Source organism: Echiichthys vipera, assembly GCF_963691815.1.
Source record: "Echiichthys vipera genome assembly, chromosome: 1".
Classification (NCBI taxonomy): Eukaryota; Metazoa; Chordata; class Actinopteri; order Perciformes; family Trachinidae; genus Echiichthys; species Echiichthys vipera.
The window spans coordinates 30,780,913-30,797,012 of NC_139826.1; the positions used below are offsets into that span (position 1 = coordinate 30,780,913).

The 16,100-nt window shown below is 36.9% G+C and overlaps 2 protein-coding genes across 3 annotated transcripts in view; one reads left to right on the top strand and one right to left on the bottom strand.

Annotated features, from left to right (window-relative positions):
* Positions 1-1,909: 1,909 nt before the first annotated feature.
* On the bottom strand, positions 1,910-5,886 carry LOC310952804 (RNA guanine-N7 methyltransferase activating subunit-like). Of its 2 annotated transcripts, none has more exons than XM_083921518.1 (3): positions 5,815-5,886; positions 3,978-4,142; positions 1,910-2,817 (listed from the first exon to the last, which is right to left on the bottom strand). In XM_083921518.1, the coding sequence occupies exons 2-3, from the start codon at positions 4,139-4,141 to the stop codon at positions 2,619-2,621; spliced, it is 363 nt and encodes a 120-aa protein (XP_083777644.1). In that variant the 5' UTR covers position 4,142; positions 5,815-5,886; the 3' UTR covers positions 1,910-2,618. The 2 variants fall into 2 exon arrangements, with proteins under 2 accessions (XP_083777644.1, XP_083777645.1); XM_083921519.1 differs by having other exon boundaries at positions 3,978-4,173; positions 5,815-5,855.
* A 2,023-nt stretch (positions 5,887-7,909) lies between these two features.
* The window catches only part of homer2 (homer scaffold protein 2), a 33,961-nt gene continuing 25,770 nt past the window's right edge, over positions 7,910-16,100 (top strand). Inside the window, exon 1 of the mRNA XM_083912198.1 lies at positions 7,910-8,302. Within this exon, the coding sequence (XP_083768324.1) occupies positions 8,298-8,302 (5 nt within the window). The 5' untranslated portion in view covers positions 7,910-8,297. The remainder of the gene's footprint in view (positions 8,303-16,100) is intronic.

Sequence of the window (16,100 nt, forward strand, 5' to 3'; positions counted from 1 at the left end):
CATGGCTAGAAACATCTCCATGAGCGACTGACCCTTAAAGGAATAATTCCACATTTTGGGAAATGCGCTTATTTTTCCCCAGGATGTAACTATGCCTGGTCAAGAAATGATCTGGCACATAACCCCCCCAGTAAAACCACAACATGTTGTTTTTTAACATCAGTTTTTGTGCAGATTAAACAGACAAAATAGTGTAGTGTATAAATGATTAGTGAGCTTTTGAGGTTGTGTTATGCTAATTTTGTAATTTTTTACAGTCAGGCTAGTTGTTTCTCCCTATTTACATTGTTTATACGATAATACTTTATTGTCCGTTGAATAATAAATCCGATGGGGGTCCAGCCCTGCAAGAGTGGTCATAAAGTGGCTATGCTAAGAAGAAGAAGAAGAAGAAGAAGATTCCTTTATTGTCATTTCTCAGCATTATTATGCATTGAAACAAAATTTGTCCCATCCTGTACAGTGGGAGTGGTGGGCAGCCGCAGCTCAGCGCCCAGGGACCAACTCCAATTCTTTTGCCAGTGCCTCGGGGCACTGACAGGAGCACTAACCTAACATACGTGTTTTTTTTGTGGTGGTAAAACTAACAGGCTGCTGGCTGTAACCTCATATTTAACGGACAGCTGTGCAACACAAATGTTCCACTATTTATTTAACTGTAAAATTTAAAGTCATGCTTGTTTCCTAGACACTAATCTTTTTGCTGTGCCACCAGACACTGCAACAGTTTCACTTGTACTGTCTCTGCCCAGCAAATCCCTGCCCTGTGAAGATGCAGCTATCTGGGGTGAAGTTTGATTACAGTGGTGATGGCAGGCCCTTCTCGCTGTGTGCCACTTTCAGCACATCCCCCACACACACACTTCCTCCCTAACCCCCCTCCGTCCTCCGTCCCTGATCATCACAGCTGATTGCACTGCTGAAGTCCAAATTAACTGTTACCCTCGTCTTCACCACGGCCATAAATAGCAGCCATGACTTCAGGCAGTAATAAAAATAATGCAGTGGGCCTGTTAGTGTTGTGGACCAATGTGTCCAAAGTCAGTATTTGTTACTTAACGGAGATCTGCAGTGAAAGGACTGAGAAACACAAGCGTCGACATCTTTAGGCAATGAGCTACATATGCCATAGCCCATGATGCATGTAGCAGTGATGTATTAATGATGCACATGAATATTTCAGTCACTTCTCACACTGTGAACTATTGGTCTTTCTGCTGAGCCACTTACTGTGAATGCATCTTTTGCTTTCTCATATTCAAATGAGAGTTTAACATTTGGAGACTGTGGTGGGGCATTCACAGCTTTTATCAGGACAAAGATGTCTCACATACCAGATCTGGCACCTGAAGCTAGTAATTGAACCTTTAATTGAATTTAGTCCTAAACTGTTTGGCGTATATATATATATCAACCCTTCAAAACAAGTTATGGTCTACCTATAACCACTTGTTACAAGTTAAGTCTTACAGCCAATATTATTGTGACTGAAGAGTGATTTTCCCCCCCCATTTTAGTCATTTTTAGTGACCTGAAGAGGAAAGAGTTAGCAATATTTCACACAAAAAAAACTTTAAAAAAGGTCTAAAAAATAATTAATAATAATAAATCAACCCTCTCATTGAAATCTTCTTTATAAAATGTGACAAGGACGAGGATTTGGCAGCCTAGCGTTACTGAACGAATGCTCTGAAAGGTCTTCTTAATGAAGTCAGAATCAACACTGCGATCAATCTGTTTTATGCTGGTGCATCCCTACAACGCTTAATACTATGCTTGATGTTACCGTGGCAACTAGGACAGATTTTGTGAAACACTGAGCCCTATAACCTTACAAAACAGAAACCACCAATTAAGAAAATACATGTTTATTGAAAACAGTTCAGTTAATCAGTATCTTTATATAATGGTGTGACAGAAAAAAAAAGATGCATTATAAACAGATTTTCCAACATTATTGTACTGGAGAATTTGTAACAATCCGATGTCAAAGCTGTAAAACTATCTGAACACAAAACAACTCCCACTTTACAAGGAATAATCAAATACTGTTACTCTTACCTCAAATATTGAGAGAAACGGTTATTTTCAGTGTACTTTTTAATGAGAGTTAGGGTATTAAATTATCATCATGCGCATAAATGGAAGAAGAAAATGTATCACGATTACAGGGCTGAGCAATATAGGAAAGAATGACTGTCTTTACATGTGGAAAAGTTAAGTGGAAGTCAAACAGGAGGTGTACATTTTTTTTGCCGTCACATTTCAGAAATAATTCTGTTGCATTTGTTTTGTATTCTTAACTCAGACAACAACAAAAAAAAATCCACACAATTACAATGACGGACAGCACATTATTAATATTGATATACTGGTTAGCCTCCGCTTATGAGAGTCGCACAAAAATAATCAACAGTTGCACATTGTCACATATGGTATTGCCTCGGGATCCCCCAGTTAGAGCTGGTTAATGTGGCCCGGGAAAGGGAAGTTTGGGGTCCCCTGCTAGAGCTGCTGCCCCTGCGACCCGACTCCCGATAAGCGGTGGAAGATGAGATGAGAAGTTGTAAGACTGAATACTATAAATACTGATAACACCTGAGAGATTGGAGTAGAGATCAGTAGCGGTCATAATGTGGTCTCTGATGATGGGAGTTGTATCCCTGGTTGTAGCTTGAATGGCCCGATTGATACCCACTCCCATGGCCCGAGTGCCTGTCTCTGTCTCTGTCTCTGTCATGCCAGTGTTGTTGCCCACGATGTTCCCCTCCCCAGCCACGACCTCCTCCCCAACCACGACCCCGACGGTCCTGGTACCTAGATGGAGACCGATATAAATTAACATTCAACCTTCTACAACAACAGGTACTAACTGCATGGATTACATGACACAGGTGAGAAGACAGAATAGAAACTTAAGTTATGCTTTTTAACAGCCAAGAAATCGTGTTTCTCCAGAGTAAATCTAGCTGCGTTTACTGCTGTTTCTCAAACCTCTTACCCAATTTAAAGGAACCAAATTTCTCCTTTGGTTTTGTATTAGTGGACAAAATCGACAATAACCTGGTTATTACTTAAGAGTCTGTTTAGACTTTTCTTTTAGTCTTATCGGTTTTATTTTTTTTTAACAGTTTTCATCTTTTATCGTGAGGCACTTAGGGAAACATGCAATATTAAATCAACTTTAAAATCAATAAACCTCACCTGAGATGTAAAGAGAAACACTGTTAAGAAGGGTTTAGCCCAACAATATGCCTCAATTATATCCCCAATATATTAAACAAAATGATTTCTGATTAAATTTGTAAACCATAGAGCCAATTAATGGAGTATTTTCCGTAAAGTAAAGAGCTTAGAATTGGTCTGAAATACTGATTATACCCTTGAATGGATTAAGAGAGAAATGGCTTTAAAACAAGGGGCTGTTACTACTCAGCGTGGGGAAACAGTTGTATAATGGTTTGTGGTCCTAGTGTAAACTTTGTTAAAACTATGGGTTATAACATCTGTGATGATGTGAAACTATGTGAAAGCACAAGCTGTAAGACAATTAAACAGGTTGTAAAAAACAAACAAACTGGTAAGTCCGACTTATTTTGAATAGAAAAAAGTGATTGTAGGCTACAATCTAAACTGGTCGATGTAAATCAGCACTTTTCGGAGAAAAAGTTTCACAAACTGCAGAATCACAAGGGCTTAACAGCATGTCTTGTCACCAAACATCATGGTGCAATACTAAATCACTTCAGTATCACTTTAACTGTAATTCAGCATTAAATACCTGTGATACATAAAGTATGGTCATCATGTCACTATATCACCCATCTCTTGCACATTAAGATCACCTGTTTATTAGAAAGTCTTATACGACATTAGCATAATACATGCAGCACTAGCCCCAAACATGAAAGGGTATTTCACATTACAGACTGTAAAGTAGCCATCTTGGCTTACTTTGAGAGCTAAAGTGACTTTACCTGTCCCTGCCTCTGTTTCCACCTCCACGACTCCTCCAGTTCTCCACGGTGGGTGGGGGGTCGGATGGACGGTTCACATACTCCTGGTATTCTTTGTCCTCCGATGTAAATCTGTTGGCAAACATCTCCTCGTAGCTCTGCTGGGTTTCCGTTGCCTCGGCCATGCTGCAACGACAGATGAGAAGCTGCAGAAGTCCTGAATATTACAAAAAATTTACCGTACATGTTTGATTGATTGATTTGATTTCAAACATGGAATAAAAAGATACATAATATTAAACCAAAACACGTAGGGACACATGAATAACAAAAACTTGATTTTTTTCTTTTTTGTCATGCACAAAAAGGAGTGGTAATAAGTATACAATTATTCAATCACACCCCTTCTCCATAATTCATTGTTAGTTAATCAGCTTTTTTGGTTATGCTTTTATTTTTTTCTAAACTCAACCACATTTACCAAATGCAAATTATTTCTCGTAGAGTCCCTTCATATATACAGTATATCATGTAATATTTTGCATATTTATTTAAATGAATGAAAAATTATAAACGTATTGGTATATTTTAGTATCCAAAATAGCAATTATTTCAGAATTTAAAATGAATAAATAACAAAAAAAAAAACAAATAAGCAAATAAAATAAAGTGGAAAATAAATAAATGAATAAAGAAAGAAAGAAACAAACAAAACAATGATACAGGGTAACAACACATTTTCCAAAGTCAAATTCAAGCACTTTTCAAGCAGTTCAATGTGCATTTTTCATGCTTTTCCAGCACCTTACAGCTGTGGTAAATTACATATACACACACATACTTACGTGTGTGTGTGTGTGTGTGTGTATGTATATATATATATATATATATATATATATATATATATATATATATATCTATATAAATAACTAATTCGTTCAAATATCTATAAATTAAGTAGCCTTTTGCACACCACACTTTTCAGATTTTGATTTGCTTAAGTTTTAGTAAACCATGTATCATTTTCGTTCCACTTCACATTTATGTGTTACTTTGTGTTGGTCTATCACATAAAATCTCAATAAAATACATTTAAGTTTGTGGTATTAAAGTGACAAAATGTGAAAAAAGTTCAAGGGGCATGAATACTTCAAGGCACTGCATATATATAATAACTAAATAATTATAACATATATAAATAACAATACATAAAAGGAAAATTAAGTAGCCTTACACCGAAAATACATTAGTAAAGCCTGCTGTTTATTTATACACACACACACACACACACACACACACACACACACACACACACACACACACACACACACACACACACACACACACACACACACACACACACACACACACACACACACACACACACACACACACACACACACACACACACACACACAAATATAAGGAAAATTAAGTAGCCTTACACCAAAAATACATAGTAAAGCATGCTGTTTTCCAGCACCTTACTGCTGTGGTAAACTATTTGTATACAGTTCAACTCAGTATTCAGTATATTTATTATTGCACATGGTTATCACAATTAATTCGATGTTATTGTCCTCTGAACAACAACATGATGTTTGGAGCCATGCTAAACAACAAAACCATGATGAATGTTAATCAAAGCCCTTCATCCCTGCGAGCATCATTTTCTTTTTGAACTCTTTCAAACGGGGACAAAGCCTGAGCTCCTCATTGAAGCTGTTTGTGTTCTGTTTACTGGCGGACACGCGTGTTTTAAAAGAAGCTGTGGGACAAAGTCTGAACCGGAAGCTAAAGTTACACACGACACGACAATCACAGTAAAAGCTTTGTGACAACAGAGCTGAAAACAAACCTTGAGACGACGAAATAGCTTCTTCGCTTTCGCAAAAACGCTTTACGTGCGTCAGAATGGGAAACGATTTCCGTGAAGATATCCCGGTACCAGTACGTCGCTGAAACGCTTCCCCCGGAACATATGTAATGGTTCCGGGGAGGCGCGCACCTGCAGTGATTGACGGCTGTTACCTGCCGGTTGGAAACACGACCAACGGTCAATATCAAACCGTTAAAAGTCTGTTAATCGATGCCAACGGTCGAGTTTGAACGTACATTAAGATGCTGTAACCGTTACAGAGAAAGTACCAACGGCTGAAGCTGTCACCTAAACATGTAAGTGCCTGAATTTACAAAAACTATCATCTTTATTGTTTTTTTTTTCTCAACAGTGTGTTTTACTTATGTATTTTTGGTATTAGGCTACTTCATTTTCCTTTTTTATTATTTATTTACATTATATATTTAAATAATTTACTTTTTTTATTAGTTATTTATTTTATATATATATATATTTAGCTTACCACAGCTGTAAGGTGCTGGAAAATCATCAAAATGCATCTTGAACTGCTTGAAAAGTGCATGAATTTGACTGAAAAGGTGTATAAACCCTGTATCATTGTTTTTTATTAATTTATTTATGTTATTTATTCTTTCTTAATCTTCCCCCTTTTCACTCTTTTTTATTTCCTTTTTTGTTATTTATCTTAAATGCTGACTGAGTTTCTTTTGAATTCTTAAATATGAATATAATTTTTGATTCATTTAAATAAATGAATCAAAAATTAAAAAATGTTCCACTTATTTTATATATATATATATATATATATATATATATATATATATATATATATATATATATATATAATTTATTTTAGTGTGTTATTTATTTATTTTTTTACTTTTTTGTTATTTATTTATTTATATTAAATTCTGACTGAGTTTATATTTTGAATACTAATATATATATATATATGTTTAAATCAAATAAATATACAAGAAATTATACTGTATCATATATCTGTTGAGGATATATGAGATATAAGTTGTATTTTGTAAGTTACTTAAACATTTGGTTGAGTTTGGAAGATAATAATAAAGAAATATAAAATAAAAATAAAATGTATATTAGAAAATAAATGTATGAGAGGAGGTTGTTAACTAACTCACATTTTAATATATATTTGAGAAATAAATTGTACTTTTTAACAAAAAATTGGTTGAGTCTGTAAAAAAGGAATATTAATGAATGACTATTACTTAAAAATATATTTATAAGTATTTGTTATCCATGTATCTATGCTTTTTAGTTGTGTAATATTATTATTTTCTATATGACTTTTTATGGTGTTTTTTTATATGTTTGAAATAAGATTTAAATCAAAAGTAACAACTAAATATTTATTTATTGTATTATTATTTTCTCTATGAACTTATCTGATGTTTTTTATGTTTGAAATAAGATTTAAATCAAAAGTAACAACTAAATATTTATTTATTATATTATTTTCTATATGAACTTATCTGATGTTTTTTTATATGTTTGAAATAAGATTTAAATCAAAAGTAACAACTAAATATTTATTTATTATATTATTTTCTATATGAACTTATCTGATGTTTTTTATGTTTGAAATAAGATTTAAATAAAAAGTAACAACTAAATATTTCTTTAATATATTATTATTTTCTATATGAACTTATCTGATGTTTTTTATATGTTTGAAATAAGATTTTAAATCAAAATTTACAACTAAATATTTCTTTATTATATTATTATTTTCTATATGAACTTATCTGATGTTTTTTACATGTTTGAAATCAGATTTAAATCAAAAGTAACAACAAAATATTTATCTATTATATAATCTTCTATATGAACCTTTCTATTTTCTTGTTTATATGTTTGAAATAAGATTTAAATCAAAAGTAACAACTAAATATTTCTTTCTGGTTGTTTCGGAGCACAGTTTGGGGCAAGAACCGTGACTTAAACCGGTTTAACGGGTTGGCTCGGTGTGGGTGGCTCCGGTGCGGAGGAGCAGGTGGAGGCCGCTCCGTGTCGCTGCTGCTGCCCGTCATATGCAACACAATCCCGCTGGGGAGGAGGGAGAAACTCCGCGCAGCGAGCGAGCAGGGACACATTAACTTAATTCATCAGCGCCGACTGTTTGAAGACAGCGAGGAAGAAGCCATTCAGAAGTGGGATTAATTTTGACGCGTATCCAAATAGGATAAACAACAGATAAAGACAAAAAACTACATAAATTAACAGGGGTTCGGCGAGAGAGGCTTTGACAACCAAGTGCTCTCATATTTCAGTTTTCTCCCAGCGAGCAAGAGGACTTGTGCGAAAGCTGCGGACTCTTTGGACCCGTTAATCATCTGTGGACTTTGACTGCGCTTTAAAAACATAATTTCCTTATCAACCCGCAGCCGACAGAGCTTTTATATATATATTTATATATACTAAAAAAGGAGTTGTTCCTCAAGTCCGCGGCAATGGGGTGAGTAGAGGCTAATTCAGCGAGCGCTGCCCTTCAGAGAGCGCCTCTCATGACACCTGCAGTGTGTGTGCGTGTGTGTGCACAACAGTCCAGTTTACATGTCTGAATACATCTTTATTATTATTATTATCTTTTTCTTGTGTGTGTGTGTGTTGGGAGCAGATGAAGACCCCGGTTTACTCATCAATAGCAAGATTGTTTGCCAATGTGGTGTCATTTAAGTGCTGTCTTCAGCTTAGTTTTCGGTGTCTGTGAGATCATATTTCTAATTATGGGTTCATTCATTATTTTTTTGAGCCGGAATTCATTTGATCGTTGTAATTGCTCTTTAAATCACTTCAGCTCCTCCTTTATGGATATGGTTTTGAGAGGGTTATGATGATAAGGAGGTGGACGAGTCAACACTGCCCACTAATAAGGAGAGATGGTACTTTTTTAGAAGTGTGTGTGTGTGTGTTTGTGTGTGTTGTCCACAGGGCTGGATGGTTTTGGTGCACTCCCACAGTTGTTTACAGAGTACAGTACATTATTTTGCCTTTATAAGTCTACTGTGAGTGTGAACTGACTCTGTGGCTCGCTGCCATAGTTATGCAATCACCAGCTCTCCCTTCACATCTACATATATCACAGCTACCCTACCTACTCCTCTTTGTGTTGCTTATATTTGACTTAGAGACTGCAATAATAGCAGTAAACTTTAATTTAATTTATTTCAACCCCTGTCCCTGAATAATGTATGTACACTTTTATTAATGCTCCAGTTTTCAACATTAACAAACCTTGATTTATGCAAAAAGAATATGAGGCAAAGTGTGAATAATAAGCCGCATTAATGCTCAGTTATTAAGTAGAGTGCCACTCAGTACCACAGAGTTTCCCACATTGTTTCCTCCTTAGCAGACATGTTTTTTTTTTTTATGTGTTCGAAACCAGTTCATCAGTCTCGACTCCCTCTCAGGAGTTTGGTTTACTCGCCCAGCAGGTTTGAAAGTGAGAGGAGTCAGTTCGTTGAGTCATGAAACTGGTCCACTGGCAGCCACCTACTGACAGAGACATGACACTCTTTTTTCTCTAAACCCACTGTTCTGGGTCACAAAATGTTAAGATTTGCTTCGGGTTGCAGCTAATGGTTATTTCCAGTATCCATTAATTCATTTAAATGAATAATTTAGTCTATGAATGGCAGAAAATAGTGAGCCTAAGTTCACAAGAAGCGTCAAACCCCCAAACGTTCCATTTATTTATGGTAGAAGAAAAAGAAAACCAGCGAAAAATCACATTTAAGAAGCTGGAACCAGGGGATTATCGACATTTTTGATTAAGAAATGACTTAAATGGTTAATAAATTATTGCAGATTTTCTGTCAATTGACAAATCAATAAGTTATAGGGAACTGACAATGATTTGAATTATTGATTAATTGGCAGTTAATCATTTTTTCTGTCTCTCAATTCTTTCACATTTCCGAAAAAAACTAACAAAACAGTCATTTAAGTGTCAAAAAGACACAAAAGTGTTTAAGAGAACATCATTAAATCAAATTTTCCCCAACCAGCACTTCCAAGTCAAAGTATTCCGTTTCTAATTGAAAGAGAAAATCCTCACAACTGAGAAGCTGAAAATAGGGAAATTCCTTTGCATTTTTTCTTGAAAAACTAGACCATTCAAAGTAGTTGCAGATTATTTTTCTGACGTGAAAACCAAGACTGAGTTCCTGTGCGTGCTTAACTGTGGAGCATGTTACAGATTACACCGCACAAGGCCTCCTGTCCTAAGTGAGAAGTCAATATAGATAACAGCGAGTTTGTGTGTCTGTGTGAGGTTGGCACAGGGAACTAAAGATTGTTTGTCATGTTTTTTTGTAGGATTTAGGTGTCCTTTTGTGTCTGCTCTTTGCTTCCTAAATGGAGTTAAAGATTAACTTGTCGCACAACACACACACATATGAACTCCCTCAGTATGGGAATCGAGAACCAGTTCCAGTAGAGAGCCGATAACAAATTGGTATCGTACCTGAATTGTACGCCTCCGAGCTTGTCAATTCCTTTTATTAATGCCAGCATGTCAAAATGAGGTCACACTCATTCATGTCTTTATGTCAAACTTGCAACAAGAAGGAATCATAGTGGAGAGTAGGAAAGGGAATTGATAAAGAATCAGACTGATTTGCAGAATTGATGACAGGCATTGGTATCAATAACATCTTATTAATTACCGTTACTACCTCAGTAACTATCTTCATTTGTCCCTTTCCTACCACAGGTCTTCGGCCATGCGATCCATTCCCTCTTGACATTGATACATTTGTTATGAATGCCCTATCAATGCTGAATGTATTAGTCAAAATTATAATATTTATTGTGTGCAGCATGCCCAATAAATTTAATGCAAAGTGCTTGAGGTAACTCTGATAATAACAGTGGGAAAGAAAGTGAAAGTAATTGTATTTTTAAGTACCTTTTCACCGCTTAATTGCTGCCTCGCAGATAGACAGAAAGCGCCTTCTTACCAAATAAGCGGTCACACGTAGAGCAATGCAATCAGCATATTGCTATTTAGAATAAGCCATGCCGGGAGCAGCCCTTACACACGGATAGATGATAATCTCCTGGCTGGCCAGAGAGTGACAGCTAAAGGCTTAACACTCATTGATTAGGCTGTGTGACATGTGACAGTGGGTCTCTTTGCTGCCCGGGCAGGAGAATGGGCTGTAAGCCTAATCGCAGTGTGTGTTCTCTTCGGTGGTTGAAAGCTGGTTGGGACGGTTGTAAAGGTGTAGTAGGGGAGCAGAAGCAGGTCTTGCTGTTTTAAGAATCATGGGTAAATAAAAGGGGACATACTGACGGGGGATTGGACGTCTCCTCACCAGATGGTTGAGGCCTAGGAGGCCATCTGCTGCCTCGCTGCGCTTCTGAGGAGACTTCCTTTTCCCTTTTTCTCTAAGCTCTCAGATGATGAGATGCATCCTATAGGCTCAGTGTGGCGGAGGAGGACCTGCTGGGGTTGCTGGTTTGAATCTGGCTGTTGCCTTTTTGCATGAGATTCTGTCTCTCTCTCTCTCACACCAATTTAATGAGCTGTACAGGCATGAGGTACACTTCGGTTTATTATAGTAATAATGAAGGTCACCTTTAATAAGTAGAATCACATAATGACAAAATACACTTTGAAACAGATGAAAAATGTTTAGTAAAAATGTAGAATAACAATGAAATTAGGCTGAAGCTAATAATGGGATTAATTATTGACTTATCTAGCAATTACGTTTTAATTTATCGTTGAGTCCAGTGGTTCCTAAACTGAAGTCCCGAGATGACAGGAGTAAAACATAACAAAAATACAATAAAATAATTTGGTGTACCAGAAATTAATTTCCTTGACCTTTCTTGCAAAAAGGCCTACGGCATACTCTCTGCCTCTTCAGTGCTCTGAGAAATCCTTCAAATAAAACACTTTTCTGTTGAAGTGCTCACTCTCAACATATTTAGGATCAGCAAACTAAAAGCACTGGTTTGTAAAATATTCCACCAAGAGTCTTATGAGCCCAAATCGCCTGTTTTTTTAGACTTATCAGTTAAAAACCTAAAGATATTCAATTAAAATGACATAAAGCAGAGAAATGTGACATTTTCGCTTGATGAATTGCTTAAGTGACTAATCCGTTACAAGAAATGTTGTTTAAGCACTTAATACATTAGACACAATAATGAAACGATATATTCTCCAACTAAATTAAGCTAACCAAAACAAAAAAATCCTGATCGCTGTCAATCACTTGTACTCATTGTATTAGCACGGTTTCAGACTTTTGTGAGTTTTACCTGAGGGCTGGAGTAAATGTTAACAGAGCGCTTAGCATCAATTTCACTGGTGTGTGCTTTTTTAAATCCAACACACCTGTCAATAAGACTTTCTGCTGTGTTAGACGTTTGTTGTGATAACTAACTAATGAGCTAAAATGCCTTCAAATAAAAAAAAAAATGTGAATACTTGTATTCTTTAAATATGATATTTGTAACAGTACTATCAAGTCACTCCTGAACTTGGGTTATATGTCCCATTGTGTTGATTGTAATTTATTATATTTTAAACCTTGAGCTTTTTAGAGCTCAACAATTCAACAACAGATATTCTCTTAAATTTAAAATCTGCTGTAAAATTATCCGCTGCTCCTTTGTGTTGAAAGGAGCCAGTTGAGGTGGTTTGGGCATCTAGTAAGGATGAACCCTGGGCGCCGCCCTAGGGAGGTGTTCCAGGCACGTCCAGCTGGGAGGAGGCCTCGGGGAAGACCCAGGACCAGGTGGAGAGATTATATCTCCACACTGGCCTGGGAACGCCTCGGGATCCCCCAGTTAGAGCTGGTTAATGTGGCCCGGGAAAGGGAAGTTTAGGGTCCCCTGCTAAAGCTGCTGCCCCCGCGACCAGACCCTGGATAAGCGGATGAAGATGAGATGAGATGTAAAAATATCTGTGTCAGAAGACATCAAACAGAATAAAAGCAGTATTGAGTTAGCCTGGAAACCAGACGAGATGCCAAGCTCATGCTTCATTTGGTTGGCAGGTACACAGCCGGCACTTTCCGTCCAACGCAGCTAACCAGGATCATGCCAAACTACGCAGCGCTGATTTCTCACCTCAAATGTTTTCAGAAACATTTTAATTTACCTTTTAACTGTAATTTGAGAACATTTGTGACCTGGTCGCCATTGTCTTCCTGTTTCAAAACGAACCAAGCAACTTGCATGATTCGCTCAGTGCTACATTGCATTGCTGTGATTGGTTGTAGGTCACATTATATTGCTCTACAGAAACATTTTGGTCTGCACAACATATAACACCCCTTGAGAATCGCAAATGAACTTAGAGGCAATACCAGGCTAGTGTTGCTTTCGTATTTTGTCCCTCCCTTCCGACATTTGTTGCTCTCTGTACTGCACCATCTAATGAAAAAGAAATGCCTCCATTTATTCTTTTAATAGATGAATAATGCTGACAATAAAAACATTAACATTGAGCTGCTGTTAAAACACACATGCTTCTTTTTGTAAATATCAGGAGAGATGAAGATAAAAGTCTTACGAAGAGCTGTCATCGAAAATTAAATCGTAAATCATCTAAATTCATTCATTTCTGCTATTTCCGCTATTTTAAGTATTTGTCTCACTCAGCAGAGATCTTAGAGTATTGCACGCTACGATATCTTTGGGTAAACCTGTTCTTCTTTGACTTTCCTTAGGAATCATTAGTAGAGCTCCGTGTTTATTGTGATAAAAGCCCAGGTGTTGTAGTGGTGATCCCACAGAGCTTTCCTCTCCTGTCTACTTTGCTCATTCACTCAGACAAAACGCAGATCCCACTAATAAGGCAGCCCTGCTCTCCAGCAGGCCTCAGGTAAAACTCATCTGATATATGAACACGATTACACCAGCTAATGAGAATCCAAGTTATTAATTTTTTTTTCATATTCACAAATGAATGCTGCACATTGGTTTCTAATTTTCCATCTTCATATAGTCAGTCACCAGATCTATGTACATTGTCACACAGATATGAGTTTCTCATTTTCCCTCTCGGAGATATTTGGGGCGAAGATATTCTTTTATTACTCTGCGCCACAGAAAAAACAATTGTAACTGATTGTTGTCAGCACCAAAGGAAGAAGTGAGGAAGGATAAGTGCTCTAACTCAAGTGTTCCTCCCCTGCTGTACTACAGATATTTGTAATATTGCAGCGTTAGTCATTTGACAGAAATGCAAATTCCTTGCATCAGTCAGACCACTTAGGTCCAAAGACAGCATTCTTATACATATTCTGCTTGAACTTATCTTTAGTAAATGATGTCGCCTGGTGATTTTCCTGCTTTAGTGCCCGCTACTGCAGACAAATTGGCTGTCGACTTGACACTTCAGCACCTGAAGTGGTGGAGAAACGTAATAGGGCTGTGCAATAATTCAATACGACAATGTATCATCCTTCAGTGGAATAGTATCGTGATGAAATCATATATCGAGATATTATGATACACAGTTATGTCTTCTAAATAAATAACAATCAAATTAACTTTACTCTGCTTTTGTGTACATGCATGTAAACATAGAAAGCGTATAGCTGGAAAAAAAATATGTATTTCTTAACTTTAAACTGTTACGTTCATTTTCATTTAAGTTCTTAAACGTGAAAATACTCAGAACCTTTCGTTTGTCTAGTATTTAATTCATACAGGAGTATACAAAGATAAGCTTTACCATGGGGTTATTTCATAGACACAATTTATTTATTTATTTACCAGAAAACATACTATATCATGATATACGGTATATCATTATCAAGACATGGAATGGCTTATATTGGGAAAGAGGATTTTGGCCATATCGCCCAGCCCTGTAAAGTAATGTAATGAGTTCACTGCCCGTACCTTCTGTACATCAGCATGCTAAAAAGGCTTGTAACGCTCCTAAAGTTGTGTCCTTTTTCAACAAGACTGATTTCTATACCGAGGGTGTTTTCATCGGGTCACTGATTATGTGGTGCACTTCACTGAAAATGTCTGTCCAGGTTTGTGTTTTGCCTCTGGAGGATTCAAAGGGGGAAAACATACTTATAAACAGGCCAATGATCTCATGAAGTCCCACAGGCAGAGAGATGTTGTCTCACTAATGAAGAGATCCTGCTTAAGCGTGACAGGCTCATTCATGTTATTGTGTGTGTGTGTGTGTGGACTCAATAGCACCTAGCTGTACACTAGTTTATTCCTCCTCAGCCCTCCATTCCTCCTCCTTCCTCCCCTCATTTCACACTCCAAACATGGTGTAAACCAAGAAATTGTGTGTAGAAACTATCGCTCTGCTGAGCTGACCCATGGAGACTTGACACCTCCCTAACAATACTGCCAGTAAAGAAAAAACTACACTTAAGTTTCACAGCAGAAAGTCATCAACATCATCACATTAAGGGGACAAAAGTCATCAGATATACAGAATCTTTGCCATTATATGTTTCATTTCTGAGCCATTGTCAGAGCCAACCTTTACCTTTATTTGCATAACTGCATGTTCTGCCTCACAGATGTGTGTGTGTGATTTCTAGAGCTGGTAAAGTAACATTGCAGTGCACATATTTGAAGCTGCTAAGAGCGACGATTTCTGTCAAACAGGCTAAAAAGACTCCTAAATCACTCATCAATAATCTAAACAGCTGACGTGTCTCTTTTATTCAGAAAGAGGGGCCAATTACTGTGTGATTGACTGATTGATTGATGGGGAAAGTTTGTTCAGGGAATGAGCCTGGAGTGAATTTTTTAAACTCGGGAATCTTGACGAGGCTGTTTAGTCAAAGATAGAAGCCGCCTGCTGTTATTCACAGTTTCTCTGAGGGCACGGTGTCATCCTCCATCATCTTAAAATGTCGTCTTTAAGCAGCAGGATTATCCCTCTCTCAGAAAACTTCTCTTAAATTCTGGAGAATACAGAGTTTTTGGGTAAATCACAGGTAGTGATCGTTAAGCTAACATGTTAAAGGATTTAAGAGAACACAATGCAGGCTTAGTGGTGCATGACTCACAATATTGCTGCTCAGAGGTATTTTAGTGCAATATACTAAAATGACAGCCTTGTGCAGCACATTTCCTCAGAATGGAAACCAAAGGTGTTGGATGTCATAAGTGTTTTTTGTGTGTGTGTGACTAAGAAATGTTCATATGTGAGTACAGTTTGACTTAGTCCTCAGGTATCTGCATTATATCAGCGCATTCCTTTAAAAATTATTCTTTTGCCGGTACACAACACCATCACTGCATTA

Coding starts and splice junctions, on each gene's coding strand:
- LOC310952804 (XM_083921518.1), bottom strand. CDS start 4,141: ATGGCCGAGGCAACGGAAACCCAGCAGAGCTACGAGGAGATGTTTGCC. Junction 2,818..3,977: donor GGAAACAGAGGCAGGGACAG/GTAAAGTCACTT, acceptor GTCTCCATCTAG/GTACCAGGACCGTCGGGGTC.